General features: G+C 39.6%; 2 protein-coding genes across 4 annotated transcripts in view; one reads left to right on the forward strand and one right to left on the reverse strand.

The window, feature by feature from the left end:
* The window catches only part of TEDC1 (tubulin epsilon and delta complex 1), a 473641-nt gene extending 458216 nt beyond the window's left edge, over positions 1–15425 (reverse strand). For 2 of the 3 annotated variants that reach the window (XM_053697858.1, XM_053697857.1), the window contains exons 1-2: positions 15366–15425; positions 5191–5284 (exon numbers count right to left, since the gene is read on the reverse strand). In XM_053697858.1, coding sequence (XP_053553833.1) covers positions 5191–5284; positions 15366–15383 — 112 coding nt within the window. In that variant the 5' untranslated portion in view covers positions 15384–15425. Of the gene's footprint in view, positions 1–5190; positions 5285–9277; positions 9404–15365 lie in introns of those variants that run through there. The other variant, XM_053697856.1, reaches the window with a different exon arrangement.
* A 115-nt stretch (positions 15426–15540) lies between these two features.
* The window catches only part of SMCO1 (single-pass membrane protein with coiled-coil domains 1), a 45975-nt gene continuing 45755 nt past the window's right edge, over positions 15541–15760 (forward strand). Inside the window, exon 1 of the mRNA XM_053697859.1 lies at positions 15541–15717. Within this exon, the coding sequence (XP_053553834.1) occupies positions 15668–15717 (50 nt within the window). The 5' untranslated portion in view covers positions 15541–15667. The remainder of the gene's footprint in view (positions 15718–15760) is intronic.

The raw sequence follows: 15760 nt of genomic DNA on the forward strand, positions 1-15760 counted from the left end.
AGTTCTTCTTGAAAAACAATTTTTTTTAGCTCACAGGCTAAAGAGAATTAACCCCTTAGCAACTAAATCCTGAGGTATTCGTGACACCTCCTCCAATAAGAGACGCAAAAGGGGGTGGCTACAAGCCACTCCCGATGCGTATCAAAGAGTGTCCCCTTGCGGTGAGAATACCATTGCCAGACCAGTTGCACATGGCAGTTTTACCATCATGATGCCCTCCATTTAAAAATGACACACTAGTTGCTCTACCCAGCTGATTTAATATATTGCAGGGCCACTCCCATGCAGCCTGTAGCTGGTTCTGCCTCATGGGTGTTAGTACCAGAACATTTTGCCCCATCTCATATACTCCCTCTCTGGCAGTAAAATCCTGCAACCGTTTTTGTAGGACTATGGCATTGGCATCTCTAGGTTTTCCAGGTACCTCCCCCAATAAGGCTTGCATCTTATCCCTGAATAACACATCATCCCGTGTTACAGAGGTGCCTGTGAAGCCTAGGGTCTTGCTACATATTGTGTGCTCTCTGAACATAATTGTGTGCTGTCAGTTGCTGCTTAACTACCACTGGAGTAGGATTCCTGTACTCCTGCACTCTGCTATGGTTGGTAGGGGGTTGACTAACTGCCCCCCTCCTCTCCACTGTGGGTCCTAGCTGCTGAGCCTGCTGGGGACTCTGATTCAGCACACCTATTAGTGTATCTGCTGAATGGTACTGTGGGACTGTGTAAATACACTTCTCTGTACTCCTCCCCCCTGTGTCTGCAGTCTGTGTCAGTCTCTGTCCCCTAGTCTGTGCAGTCTGTTTATAGGTCACAGCTGAGATTACTGGGGTCTCTGTCACCCACAATCTTTCACACTCACTCTGGGGGTCCCTCAAAGAGTATCCTGTACCCTCCTCCCCCACACACTCTGGATTCTGGGGCTCTGCTGCTTCTGTTATAGAGGGGGTTACATTCTCCCCCCCTCTCTCTCTCTCTCTCACAGTCTGCCACTTCACATCCTCAAACAGAAGTTGGGATCCTTCTGACACTGGTGCGGACAAGCACACATCTTCCTTCTGCCATTTATCCCATATATTGTGTCTTTTCCACAGGGGGCCCAATTAGTTCTAGCACAAACTGGCACACACCATCCAGCAGCCCAGTCACCCAGTCATTCTCTCCCCCGTCAGTCCCACCTCCTTCTATAGAATCCACTGATTCAATCACAGACAGACACTCACCACGCCTCCTCTCACAGACAGTTTCTTCCTGTACAGTTAAACTCTGTTAAGGCACAGACAGACCCACACAGTCTATCTGCCTTCCCCCCCCCCCCGTCAGTCTCATGCTATACAGTTAACTTTAATTCTGCAGATACTGCTGGTCTAATCACAGGAAGACACACACCATCTATCCGTCGTTCTCCCCAGTCAGTCTCCCCTCTTACAGGTTCACATCTCAGCACAGACACCCCCAGTTCAGGCACAGCACTTTGCACACATGCACTCTGTCCTCTCTCCTGGTCAGAATGTCTCTGAGTATTTTTACACACAGCCCTTTGCACATAATGGTCTACAACTGTCACTAAGTCACATGTAGCATTGTCAGGCACATAAAGAGATAACAATCTACCCAGATCAGTACCCAGTAAAACATCATTAGGAATATTTTCAGATACCCCCACATTTCTTAAACCTCTCCCCGCTCCCCAATCAAGATATACCTGTGCCATAGGCACTGCAAGTTTCATTCCCCCTGCTACAGTACTGCCATGAATAATGTCCTTAGAGCTCACCAGCCCTGGACGTACAAGAGTCACTGCTGCACCTGTGTCCCGAAGTCCAAGTGTTACCTTAGTTCCGAAAAGCACAGGTTGCAAGTTCTCCTTGTTGCTTTCCTCTGGATGTGTAACAAACAAACAGATGTGGGTACTTCTGAGGGATTACCCTCTCCAGCTAATTGCTCCAAGTTAATCTTCTCTGGGCAAGTGGAGCTGATGTGGCCCACTTTGTTGCAAGCAAAACACCTGCGGGTATCCCCCTGCCCAGGTGCAGTACTCACCCCTCCTTTCAACAGAGAGAGCAGACAAACTAGACAAAGGCACAGCAGGTTTTGTGAAGGGGGATCGTGCAGCAGCTCCTTTCCAGGTGGATCCCCCTTAGCAAAGGATTTTCTCCCATTCACTGGTGACCTGTTGGCTGTTTAAAAATCAGCCAGCTCACCAGCTTCCAATGCTGTTATGGGTTTAAGATCCAAAACCCATTCTTGAACTTCTGCTGGGCACAGCTGCAAAAATTGCTCCTTCACTATCAGATCTTCCAGCTCCTCCATAGTGGCAACCTTTAGCCCTCTGACCCACTGTTTAAAGGCTGTTATCAGGTTTCCAACAGCTGCAGTATAGCTCTCTGACGAACCTTTCTGCAGAGAACGGAATTTCTTCCTGTACACCTCAGGAGTAAGATTATATCTCCTCTGCAGTGCAGCTTTAATGGCATCATAGTCCTGATCAAACTCTGGGGGTAGTTCAGCAAAAGCCTCCAGTGCAGGACCTTTCAGGCCAGGGGTAAGGTACTTGGCCCACTGCTTCCTTGGCAGCTGGAACTGTCTGCAAACTTTCTCAAAGCTACGCAGGAATACATCCACAACCCCATCTTTCTCCAGAGTGGGAAAATTCTCTGCACGCACTCTGGGAACAGGTGGGTCTCTAGGTTCACTTACAACAAGTGAGACCACCCTCTCTCCAACCGTACAAGCTGTAGCTGATACTCTCTCTCAGCCTGTCTCTCAGCTGCTTCCACAGCCGCCTGTCTCTCAGCCACAGCCGCCTGTCTCATAAAATTTTGCAATCAGTTCCATGCGCAAACTTGCATCCACTGAGCCCATATATTTCATAACAGTTAGCAAATAACAGTCCAATGAATCCCCAGATCCTGATGAATCACTGCCCACAGCTGCAGACACCTCTCCTGAGACTCCAGCTGGGGTGGCTTGGCTGTTATCATATTCAAAAAGAGCTTGTATTAGTCCATCTTTGTTCTTTCCATGGGTTGGAATATCACGCTCCTGGCATAACAGTGCCAGCGTCTCTTTAGTCTGCTGCTCATATGTCTCCATAGCAAAAATAAAATAGAAAAGAAAAACAGAGAATAGGGAAGGGGACTGTTTGCAATGTGTGACTATATAATGCACTGAGTTTTAGCCTTTGGAAATTGTACGAAACAATTTATTTTAGTACCGGGATTTTCACACTAGCAAATCCACAAGCACTAAAATCTAATAAAAAAAATATCTACACCGCTGCCCACCAATTTGTGATGACCAAGGTTCACCAACTCTGCGCCAGTCACTTGTTTGGCACCACAAAAAGGGTTATCAGACCCCTTCTACTGTCACTAATGTATCACAATCTAGCCACACCAGGCAAACTTGTGATTTAGTTCAGTGGGTGCAAGGGTTAACAACACTCTCTAGTCTGTACTAGACTTAAAAGAAATGCCCAAAATTCCCCTTTAATGCCACCCACACTAAACTAACTACAATATCTAAGCTGCCACCACTTATGATTTATTAAAGGGAAAATCCTAAGAAAAAACCCAGACTTACACATGAACTCTCAGAATACAATTTAGCAGAAAATAACCTAAAATATACAGTTCTAATACTCTAGTCCTTTCAGTAACGTGGTTCAATTATTAGACAAAGGCCAACGCTTAATAAAGGAATTATTTATTATGCCAAAAACATTATGCACAATGCATTATTAATAAAAAGTTGTTACAAATAAAATTACACACAGCAAACAGGTTAAAATAAAATTAAGAAAATAACAGACCTAATACTTTCCTAGCTTATAAGTCTGCCCCAGGGAGATGGGCAAGAGAAGATGGTCACTCATGCTGTAGCAGCCTCCCATGTAGAATGAACAATTTTACATGTTGAAACATCAAACTTTATACAATTTTCAAGAGACCAGGTTGCTTCCCAACCCTTTTCGCAGGGGCTAGGAAACCCCTACATTTAACGACCTCCAATAAACTCTAAGTCTTTGCCTGAACTTATAGAACACATTATAATTTCTGCTAGGTAAATCTATTTTCATATAAGCAGGTAGGCAATCTCTTGGTTTCATTGTGCAAATCAGTTTGATATCAAATATGACAGGGTTGTCATATTTACCTTCATTTACTGTCATAATATGTTTTAAACATTATACTACATGAAACCCATGTCCCTTTATTGACCTTATCAGTTTCTGTGCAGAGGCACTGTTCTGTATCATGCCCTCTGCTGACAGTTTGAGCCATAAAGGTCTGTTCCTGTATACTACACAGGATTTATGAGGCTCCTAGCACTTCAAAGAAAACACAAACACACAGTTCTTCTTGAAAAACAAATCTTTTTTAGCTCACAGGCTAAAGAGAATTAACCCCTTAGCAACTAAATCCTGAGGTATTCGTGACACTCTCCCCTGCATTTTAACAGGCTATGTATTACATAACACTACTATCCTCAATTACTTAAGCTCCCACCATTAAAAGCCCTAAAGTGGCCATTGAACATAAAGGGAAATAGCCAAGGTAAATATAAATGAGGTTTGATATGGGCTCTGATCTGTGATTACTGGTTAACCAAGATACTCCGTCTAGAACGGTTATGCTTTCTATAACATATAAAAGATAAATAAGTATACAATCTTGTCATGCTATCCAAAAAACTTCATATTATTGAGTTGAACCCCATCGGACTTGCAATTTTACTATTTTTTGATGTTATGCATACTTTAAAACCTCAATAAAAAGATTTAAAAATAAATAGTCATAGTAGAAAAATTACTGCCAGCATACAGGGTACGTCAGTGGTCGGTAAGGGGTTAAAAAAGAAGCATCACAAGTTTGTTTTTGAACCACGATCCTGCGCTGTCGGCTACTTTATTCAACACAGGGGCATTCTACATTGCAGTTAACGGTGAAAGCAAGCAGGTTGTAATTTAAGAGCAACCCTGTGACAGATAAAAAAAAAAATGCAGTGCAAGGAAGGTGGTCTTAAAATATCAACTATGGACTTTGCAGAGCATCAATTTTTTTTTTTATTTTTTTTCTTGGGAGCATATTTTTTATGGGAGCATAACAATTAAATGACTAATTTTGCACAATTGAAGTAAAACAAAATATAATTTACTGTCCCTTTAATTTCTGAATAAATACTTACCAAACTTTTCACTTTCACTTGAAGGCACAGAACTGTCTTTTTCTCTGTAGATCTCTTTCAACAGACAATACAAAAGCTTCCAAAATTCAGGAGTCTGAAGAGATAAATAAGTTACTCATTATAAGGGGAAAGAAAAGCGGTGTGTAAAGTATAATATATTCATATAACACATCATATGCACATGTGCAATATGATCACCATACCCCAGCTCATATTTTTTTCTTAAGGCTTTTTTTTTTTTCCCTTACCATATTTATAGGTGCTCCCTAGGTATTTCCTGGGCATTCCAGGGGAGTAACCTGTGTTATAATGGGGAAACATCGCCAGGTAGTTCTAATGTTCTAAACAATATCCAACAGCTTAGGTTAAAGGGACACTGAACCCAAATTTTTACTTTCGTGATTCAGATAGAGCATGCAATTTAAAGCAACTTTCTAATTTACTCCTATTATGAAATTTTCTTCATTCTCTTGGTATCTTTATTTAAAAAGCAAGAATGTAAGTTTAGATGCCGGCCCATTTTTGGTGAACAACCTGGGTTGTTCTTGCTGATTGGTGGATAAATTCAGCCACCAATAAACAAGTGTTGTCCAAGGGTCTGAACCAAAAAATGGCTGGCTCCTTAGGTTAGATGCCTTCTTTTTTTTTAAATAAAGATAGCAAGAGAACGAAGAAAAATTGATAATAGGAGTAAATTAGAAAGTTGCTTAAAATTTCATGCTCTATCTGAATCACGAAAGAAGACATTTGGGTTCAGTGTCCCTTTGCCTTTTTACACATACCTGTCTCTCCACACTTTCAGTGGCATGATTAAGTGATATAAAACAAGTTGGGATAGAGACAAAATATAATAATATGTACTTAAATTACTTGAACCGGAAAATCTATACTGCAGTGCCTCACCATTAACCCTTTCTTTTAGGTTTCCGAATTGTAAAGCTCTTACTCCCCCCACACATTTCCTTCTATGGCTGCACCTATATCTATTGTTGCTTTGTTAGAATGTAAAAATGCATAGGGATTATCTGCTGGAGCATGCCTAGAAGCTGTGAACTCAGTTAAAATACAATGCCTGTGTCTAAACACTGATAAGGGGGGGTGGAGCACAGTGCTCCAGACAGCATGGCTATAAGTAATTTTTGCTTATTTTTGAAAATTATTTTAAAATACTTGCCAGCTATTTTTAAAAAAAAAAAAAATTATGCAAACTATTTTTACTTAATTAGCCCTTTTATGATATGCACAGATCTCAACCTGTTTTATTACACTTAAGCAAGTGTAAGAAATCTTTTTTTTTTTTAAACTCTTACTAAACAGAAAAATTTTATATTTACTGAACGCATAGTATATGTTGTGTAAATATGCTTTAAAAACATGCCCTCTCCACACTGCCCGAAATCCGCATTCACTGGCGATGTGGTTAAATTGTTGAAAAGGCAGCGAGCCCTTTTATATCCTATGGAAGGAACATTGCCACTCGTCTGTACGAGGGTTAGACCACTTTTTTTTTTTTTATAACATTTCGCCCAGCTGGCAATTTGTGTGACTGGCGTGACTGAAATATGCATTTGAATATCGTGCCCCCAGCGTGAATTTCTTACTTCCATTTTATCTGCCCCCTTCATCATGTAAAAGCCATCAGCTAATCATTAAAGGCATATACATATATACTATGAACTCTTGCACATGTTCAATTTGATAATGGAAGTAATTTGTGAAGTGTTTTAAAACTGCATGCTGTGAATGAATCCTGAAAGTTTAATTTTGACTTTAGTGTTCCATTAATAACATGCGAGCAACACTGCAAAGTATGCTGCCTGATTGTGTTTATTCTGCAGTGGGAGATAAAAAAAAAAAAAGATGTTTATTTGATCAATTTCTTTCTTTCATGGTGGTGAGAGTCCACAAGCGTTGACATTTAGGATTAAACTTCCTTCCACCAAGAAAAGAAGAAAAACAGAAGAGCAGGAAGAACAAAGCAGGGATGCCACTTCGGATAGAACAAGAATATAAGGAGTATCATGTGGACTCTCACCACCATGAAAGAAAGGCGATTATAAGGTAAACATAAATTTTGTTTTCTTTCATAAGCTGGTGAGAGTCCACGAGCCCTGACATTTGGGATCCAATACCCAAGCTGTTGAGTCCATTGATCCATAAAGAAAAGGGTGGGACAGAAAAATTATAAGCAGACATTTTATAGACCAGACACTTTTGCCAAATGCAGCCTCTGAAGAGGCAAAAACATTTCGTAAAGGTATGGAGAGAAGACCAAGTAGCAGCTCTGCCCGCCTCCAAGTATGCTTTGCGAATCATTTGCAATGCGGCCCTGAAAAATTAACAAAGAGGACTGTCTGAAATTTTGGGCAACGCTATTAAAGCCCCTTACGCCACAATTAAAAATGTAATTAGAGGCACTAATACACTATCCCCCAAAGACGCACTGATAATATGAAGTGACAGAAAGATAACGCTGCGCTGCAGAAATCCAACAATGAGCTGTCAAGAAACAGCTATGTGAAAAATAATAGGCATGCAAAGTATACACTGTGCTGTCTCTCGTTACCCCTTTAACAATAAATATCTCAACCTCAGATACTGTCAAATGTGTGCTCCATATCAGAAGTGACACCTGGTTCTGCTGTACCAAAATATACAACACCTGTTTAGAACCCTGGAGGCTGTGAGCATGTAGGATAATTACTTACTTTCAAACACTCTCTACTGATCTTACCCTTCAACATACATCTTGCATCCAGCAGAAGAGCCCATCCTAGTTATATAATACTAACTCATGATTTGACATAGCATGTACCTGACAAGGCAAACAGAGGGACTCTGAAGGACCAGTCCCAGCAACACCTGTGGCAGGCAAGTGAAAAACCTCCCTCAGGAGAATTATTCTCACTTCCTATGGTACTCCTCTGTCTTATTCCCGGTCGTGAGGGGGATAATGGGCTTCACAGCAGTTTGAGCACCCCTTTCTATGAAGATGTATGAGCATAACACCATTTCACCTGTTCTCCTATAAAGGCAAAAAACAAAACTGAGTTGAATCATGAAGGATTAACGCTTTTATGATAGGTAATTTTTGCCTGTCTCTTGTTGGAGTGGAGTTTAATCCCAAATGTCAAGGCTTGTGGACTCTCATCACCTTATAACAGAAAAAAGCAGCTTTTCTCACAAACTTTAAGTCTGTCTCCTTGCTATACCACCAACAGGAATCACATGTTCCAAGCTTGAAAGTGATTCACATTAAAGGGACAGTAAACCTTAAAAATAATGTTATATAATTGTGCACATAGTGCAGAATTATATAACATTATTTAGGTGCTATAGCTATAAATGCATTTTTTACCTTTTAATTTGTTAAAAATATGGCGCTTTTACAGACCCGCTCTCTGCTGAGCGGGTCTGTTATATTTAGTCAGCGCATCGGGCCAGCTGTATAGTCACAGCCCGGCCCGACCGCGCCATAAGACTAAGTGCAGCTCGCTCCTGTCACAGCAAAATAATCACAATATTCTTAACTTTACGTTATGCATGTACACAAAAAGCATCCTCCTAGTTCTTCCTTATTGAAATTAACCTCATTGCCATCAACTATACCGATCTGATATGGAAGTCAAATAACCATAGGAACTTTCAGAATTTTTTTTTTTTTATTTTTTTTTTTTTGCTTTTCCCCAAACATTGTTTTTAAAGAGTTTTATAATGCATCTTTTATGTTTCACAGAAAACATTAGTTTGGGGGTGTTTTTTCTGGCTGGGAAGAATACAGGGTTTTAATGGCAAACATTTATCATGTGTTATTGCTATTAAGTGTTGAGGGAAATACAGTAAGCAAAGCATATGCTATGCACCACATTTTTTTCCATACAATAACAGAAGACAAAAATATACTATCACTACTTGTACTTCTAGTAATGAGGCTTTTTATGTATGGCAGATATACATTTAAAGAACAAGTAGTACGCGCGCGCACGTTAGATAGACCCTGAACAAGACAAGTGAACAGTCACGTGATGTTAACGTTGACAGCTCCCAAAATGAAGTATCTTGTTGTACGAACTTCTAGCATACTTACAGCCTCTGGCCGGTTAAACTTAGCCCTGCGGAAGATCTCCGGGTTTAGATAAGCCCCAGAACCGGCTAGTACACGACATAAGGCCAACAAAGCCTCCTTAAGGTGGGCACTACCACCACGCTTCATTTTGTATTTAGTTTGAAAGGCCGCGGCAACTTTCAGTTGCTAGGCAATGAGGTTACATAAACAGGAAGTATGTGAGATGGTATTGTCGTTGCGGGATGGAGTTCATGATTGTTACTGGCAAGCATTATAACTGGAAGAATTTCATAGAGCTTTGCATCAAATAGGCTAAACGCAGACAATTGCAGTGCACGTTCCTAATGGTGTTCTGCCTTTCCTTTTTTATTTAAAATGCAATACATCGTTTTAATGTTTTTAAAACATTTATTTTATATAAAGATATTGCAGGGTGGATTACTTTATGGTGCATGAATTCCCCTTTAAAATGTCGAAGAGGAGCTGTTCACTAAATAATGAGGGTTAATATAAAGCTTATTTGAATAGCGGAGGTTTGTAGTGGCAGTGTTGAATGCTCTCCGCTTAGGTGAGATGATCTAAAATGATTATCCTGCAACGTAAGATCCCTGGTGAAATTCTTAAAGGGACAGTACACTTAAAAAATAATGTTACATAATTCTGCACATAGTGTAGAATTATGTATGATTGTCTTAGCGACAGCTTTAAAAATCAAAAGATTTTAGCCCCCAAAGTTACACTTACCTCCTTTCTTCTCCAGGCTCTTCTGATCAGGTCTTCCTTTTAAAAGTGGTTTGCAGCCACGCTGTCTAATCATAGAGCGCCCGATCACGCTATTGAACTAAATGTAGCTCACTCCCACTCTAGTCTGGTAGTTCAATAGTGTGATCGAGTACGTTGTGATTAGACAGCGCGCCCGCTAGGGTTGCCACCTCAGCCATCTTTTCCTGGACACTTATGAGTTACACATGCTGCAGGGAGGAACATGTATTGTGTTTCTGTACAGCACTATAAATATTTCTCCCTGCACACCCTGCAGCATGTGTAACTTATAAGTGTTCTGTATTTTAAGGTACAGGTGGCAACCCTAGCGCCCGCAAACCGAGCCTGGAGGTACCAAGGTATGTTTAACATTGGGGTCTAAAATCTTTTGATTGTTAAAGCGGTCGCTAAGATAATGTAACATAATACTGCACTATGTTAACTTGCCTGAGGAAACAGAGTGGTAGCTCTGAGAAACGCGTAGCGAATTCTACTGATTTTTTATTGTACACTGTTATATTTTTATATAAAGTGTTTTTTATATATATCTGGAGTCTCCTGAATTTTTTATCTGAACCTTCTGAATACATTGGACCATCTTTCACCGGAGTGGTATGTGCGCTGGGCCACTTTTAATATACCCAGCTTGCTTCATTAGCACTACAGTGTGCTCTATACTTTGTGAGTATATCTCTGAAGGGTAAAGCTGGTGGGTTCACACTCTGCTTACTAATTCCACACTAGGAGTCGCCCTCTGTATATCTTCTTAATGTGCAGAATTATGTAACATTATCTTTTAAATTTACTGTCCCTTTAAAAGGCAGATTTTGCTTTACTTCTCCAAGGGGCATTCCCTGCATTTGTGGCTGTGAAGGAGACACAAGAGAGTTCTGCTACATTTACATATTGTGTTTTGTATTCTATATTACTTTACAATTCAGATTAACTTTTATTACATTGAAATTTTGCACTTTCTGATTATGCTTTTCACAGTTTCAGTGTAACCAGACATCCCAACTTGCAAAAACTAATTTCAGGGAGGTCCCCCCCCCCTCCCGGTGCCCCCCTGCCCTAATTCAGAATTCCTCAGTGCTCTGATTATGAAATAGTTGAAAATGTTATCACAAAAAGTGAGAAGAAAAAAAAAAAGACAAGATGAACCTTGCATGTATAAATATATTGTACAGACTCCCATAATCTCTATATTGAATATATAGATTATGGGAGTCTGTACAATATAGAGATTATGGGCGTCTGCACAATTTAGAGAGTATGGGAATCTGCACAATATAGAGAGTATGGGAATCTGCACAATATACATTTTGGGAGTCTGCACAATATAGAGAGTATAGGAGTCTGCACAATATAGAGAGTATGGGAATCTGCACAATATAGAGAGTTTGGGAATCTGCACAATATAAAGTTTGGGAGTCTGCACAATATAGAGAGTATGGGAATCTGCACAATATACATTTTGGGAGTCTGTACAATATAGAGAGTATGGGAGTCTGTACAATATAGACAGTATGGGAGTCTGTACAATATAGACAGTATGGGAGTCTGCACAATATAGAGAGTATGGGAGTATGCACAATATTAAGTTTGGGAGTCTTCCCAATATAGAGAGTATAGGAGTCTGCACAATATAGAGATTATGGGAGTCTGCACAATATAGAGAATATGGGAATCTGCACAATAAAAAGTTTGGCAGTCTGCACAATATAGAGAGTATGGGAGTCTGCACAATATAGAGAGTATGGGAATCTGTACAATATAGAGAGTATGAGAATCTGCACAATATAGAGAGTATGGGAATCTGCACAATATAGAGAGTATGGGAATCTGCACAATATAGGGAGTATGGGAGTATGCACAATATAGAGAGTATGGGAATCTGCACAATATAAAGTTTGGGAGTCTGCCCAATATAGAGAGTATGGGAGTCTGCACAATATAGAGAGTATGGGAATCTGCACAATATAAAGTTTGGGAGTCTGCCCAATATACAGAGTATGGAAGTCTGCACAATATAGAGAGTATGGGAGTCTGCACAATATAGAGAATATGGGAATCTGCACAATAAAAAGTTTGGCAGTCTGCACAATATAGAGAGTATGGGAGTCTGCACAATATAGAAAGTATGGGAGTCTGCACAATATGGAGAGTATGGGAATCTGCACAATATGGAGAGTATGGGAATCTGCACAATATAAAGAGTATGGAAACCTGCACAATATAGAGAGTATGAGAATCTGCACAATATAGATAGTATGGGAATCTGCACAATATAGGGAGTATTGGAGTATGCACAATATAGAGAGTATGGAAATCTGCACAATATAAAGTTTGGGAGTCTGCCCAATATAGAGAGTATGGGAGACTGCACAATATAGAAAGTATGGGAGTCTGCACAATATAGAGAGTATGGGAGTCTGCACAATATAGAGAGTATGGGAATCTGCACCATATAAAGTTTGGGAGTCTGCACAATATAGAGTGTATGGAAGTCTGCACAATATAGAGAGTATGGGAATCTGCACAATATAGAGAGTATGGGAGTCTGCACAATATAGAGAGTATGGGAATCTGCATATTATAGAGAGTATGGAAATCTGCACAATATAGAGAGTATGGGAATCTGCACAATATAGAGAGTATGGGAATCTGCACAATATAGAGTGTATGGAAATCTGCACAATATAGAGAGTATGGGAATCTGCACAATATAGAGAGTATGGGAATCTGCACAATATAGAGAGTATGGGAATCTGCACAATATAGAGTGTATGGGAGTCTGCACAATATAGAGTGTATGGGAGTCTGCACAATATAGTGTATGGGAGGGAGTCTGCACATCTCACCTCTATATATAACAGGTCTGCTGCTGACTCACACCGCACTAGAGTTCAGGATCAGGAAGGGGGAGAAAAGTCCAGAGAGGAACGCAGTAACTATTTACATTGAGCTACAATGGAACAGTGACACCTACAGGTAGAAATGAAAAGTGCAGACACAAATTTGATTTTCTCTGGCTCTGCTCTTTCCGGGATCTTATGTTTACTTTGCGGGTGTCAGGGAGCCGCTATTTCAAGGCGAGAGACTCCCGGGACTTCCGGGAGAGTTGGGATGTCTGGTGTAACATTAACAAATTGGGATCATACTTTGTATATGTATGTGAATCTTTTACAAGTTACATTGTGCTTTGCATTTCTTCTATTTAAAATAAACTCAAAAACTGACAGCTTCAGTTTCCCAGGGAGCTTCATTACATTCTATGGGCCATCAAACAATCTCTAGTTTGGAGAGAAATTAGTGCAGACTTCACAGGAGCTGAACTCACTGAAATTTCTAATAAAAAAGGTGGAACCTTGAAGTCTCAGAGATATGACAGATACCTTCCATAGAAAGTAATGATTCTCTCTGGGATACAAAATGTCATATAGGAGAGAGAATGTAACTGGAGAACACATGGGGCTGATCTAAAGGCTCTGTTGGCATCAATAACAAATTATAATCAATATCAGACATCAGCAATGTCCCAAACACAGTGCACGTGAAAGCAGAATCTTACTGCTAGCCTCAAAAATCCAGAAAAGCACTGCAGCTTCACAGCACTGTTACAAAATAGCAATATTTATTGCAGAATATACATCCAGCAGAAACAGAAACATTTCGGGCTCCCAACCCTTAGTCATCCTTAGCATTGCTTTTATCAATTACAAATTAAACTGAAATGTTTTCACTACAATTTAACTTGCTTTTGTCTATATTTTAGTATATTTTACTTTTCAGTTAGTTAAACTATTAAACTATTTAGCACAGGGAACTGCCCTGTCCCTCCCACTTTCTAAAACTGTCAGTTTTAGTTTACAATGGAGCAAATACAAAGTGCAATGTAATTTGTAAAAGATACACATAAATATACAAAGTTTGATCCTAATTTATTAAAGTAACATATAAACTTTCATAACATAATCAGAATTTGTAAAGTTAATGCTAGATCTACATGTATTGAAATGTAAAAAAAGGTACAAAGCTTAAATGCAATAATACTGAAAGGACCCAATCTGAAGTGTAAAGATATATGAATAAAAAAGCACAAAGTGTAAGTGTAACAAAACTCTCATATCATGCAGTGCTAAATTGCACTGGGCTTGTCTCTCCTTCACGTACAGAAATGAGATAGATTTCGTAGTGCTAGAGATTTCCGCCCTTTATCTTTTGAGCATTCAGGGAGTTCAGCCCCTGTAAAGTCTTCACTACAATTTCTCTCCAAGCTGGAGAACCTTTTGATCATCAGGCCCAGAGAGAGATTTGAACTGTAAAAAACAAAATACTTTATTTTTAAAGAACTGAAGTTATACATTCAAAGGCCATTCTTTTTACTGGGAACTATATTAAAATAAATTATATTGGATATTATTAGTTGATCCAGTAACACAGTGTTAGAAGCAAATTCATGAAATGGCCAAAGTGGCACAATTATACTTTTATTATTTGATGTTGCTTTTTATATGCTAAAATGGCACTTAAAATGTGATCAGTTCTCAAGGAACACATGAACAAACACTCCTTTTTTTTAAGTGATGTCTCGTGGACTCTTACCATCGTGAAAAAAAAAAAATCCTAGGACTTAGTGGCACATAATCATGCAATATCTTAGTAGAAAATGTCCACTGTTAAAGGTCATGCTAATGAATTGCATTGATAGACACATGGGGGCCGATTTATCAATGTCTGTCCGACCTGATACGCTGTAGCGTATCATGTCCAACAGACATCGCTGAATGCCGACAGCATACGCTGTCAGCATTTTACATTGCACAATGCTTGTGCAATGCTGCCCCTTGCAGATTCGCGGCCAATCGGCCGCTAGCAGGGGGTGTCAATCAGCCAGATCGTAAAGGATCGAGCGGATTACAGACCTCAGCCTCGGAGACAGCGGATCAGTCCGCTGCTTCATAACTGCTGTTTCCGGAGAGCCTGAAGGCTCGCACGGAAACAGGGGCATCAAGCTCCATTCGGAGCTTGATAATTCGGCCCCATGGGGTTGATTTGAAAATATAATAACTTCAGTAATGTACAAAAAAGTTCCATCAATTTCTTAACATTTCTTACTAACGTGTTAACATATACTTTAAAGTCAATTTTAATTAAATTAAAAAAATATAGAGCATTTTTACTAATATATTCTGGAACAAATCTACTTTTAAATCTACCCAAATTGTGTGTTTTTATATATATGTTTAATATTTACAGTAGTTTCTATTTCTAACAAATATATTTCTGCTTCTATTAGATTTGCAGAAGGCTTTAATATGATGAAACATATAAAACTTACTAATACCTTTTTCAATCTAGGCATTGGGTATAAAAAGAGAACACTTGTTTGGATAGGCTTCTCTGGTACAATCCTCTGACATTTGTGCTGTGACTATTACAATCTCCTCTAGACCCTCTGTATACATGTGTCCATCTCTATTTTTGGCTCTGCTTGCTATAAAAATATATTTGGTTGCAAAATGATACCTCGAGCAGGAGAGACCGTTAAACTCCTGACAGTTCTCAAGGGTAAAGACATAGAAAGAGGAAGACATTTATTTCACATTTATCGCAATCGAGCTGGAATCTTGGATTTGAACTCAGAGGATGTCAAAGAAAAGGCTACCATACTCTTCTTTTAAACCAGCTTTATTCAGGTCATTGGTATAACACATTTGCAATATTAATAGACCTTCCACT

Source organism: Bombina bombina, chromosome 1, assembly GCF_027579735.1.
Source record: "Bombina bombina isolate aBomBom1 chromosome 1, aBomBom1.pri, whole genome shotgun sequence".
NCBI lineage: Eukaryota > Metazoa > Chordata > Amphibia > Anura > Bombinatoridae > Bombina > Bombina bombina.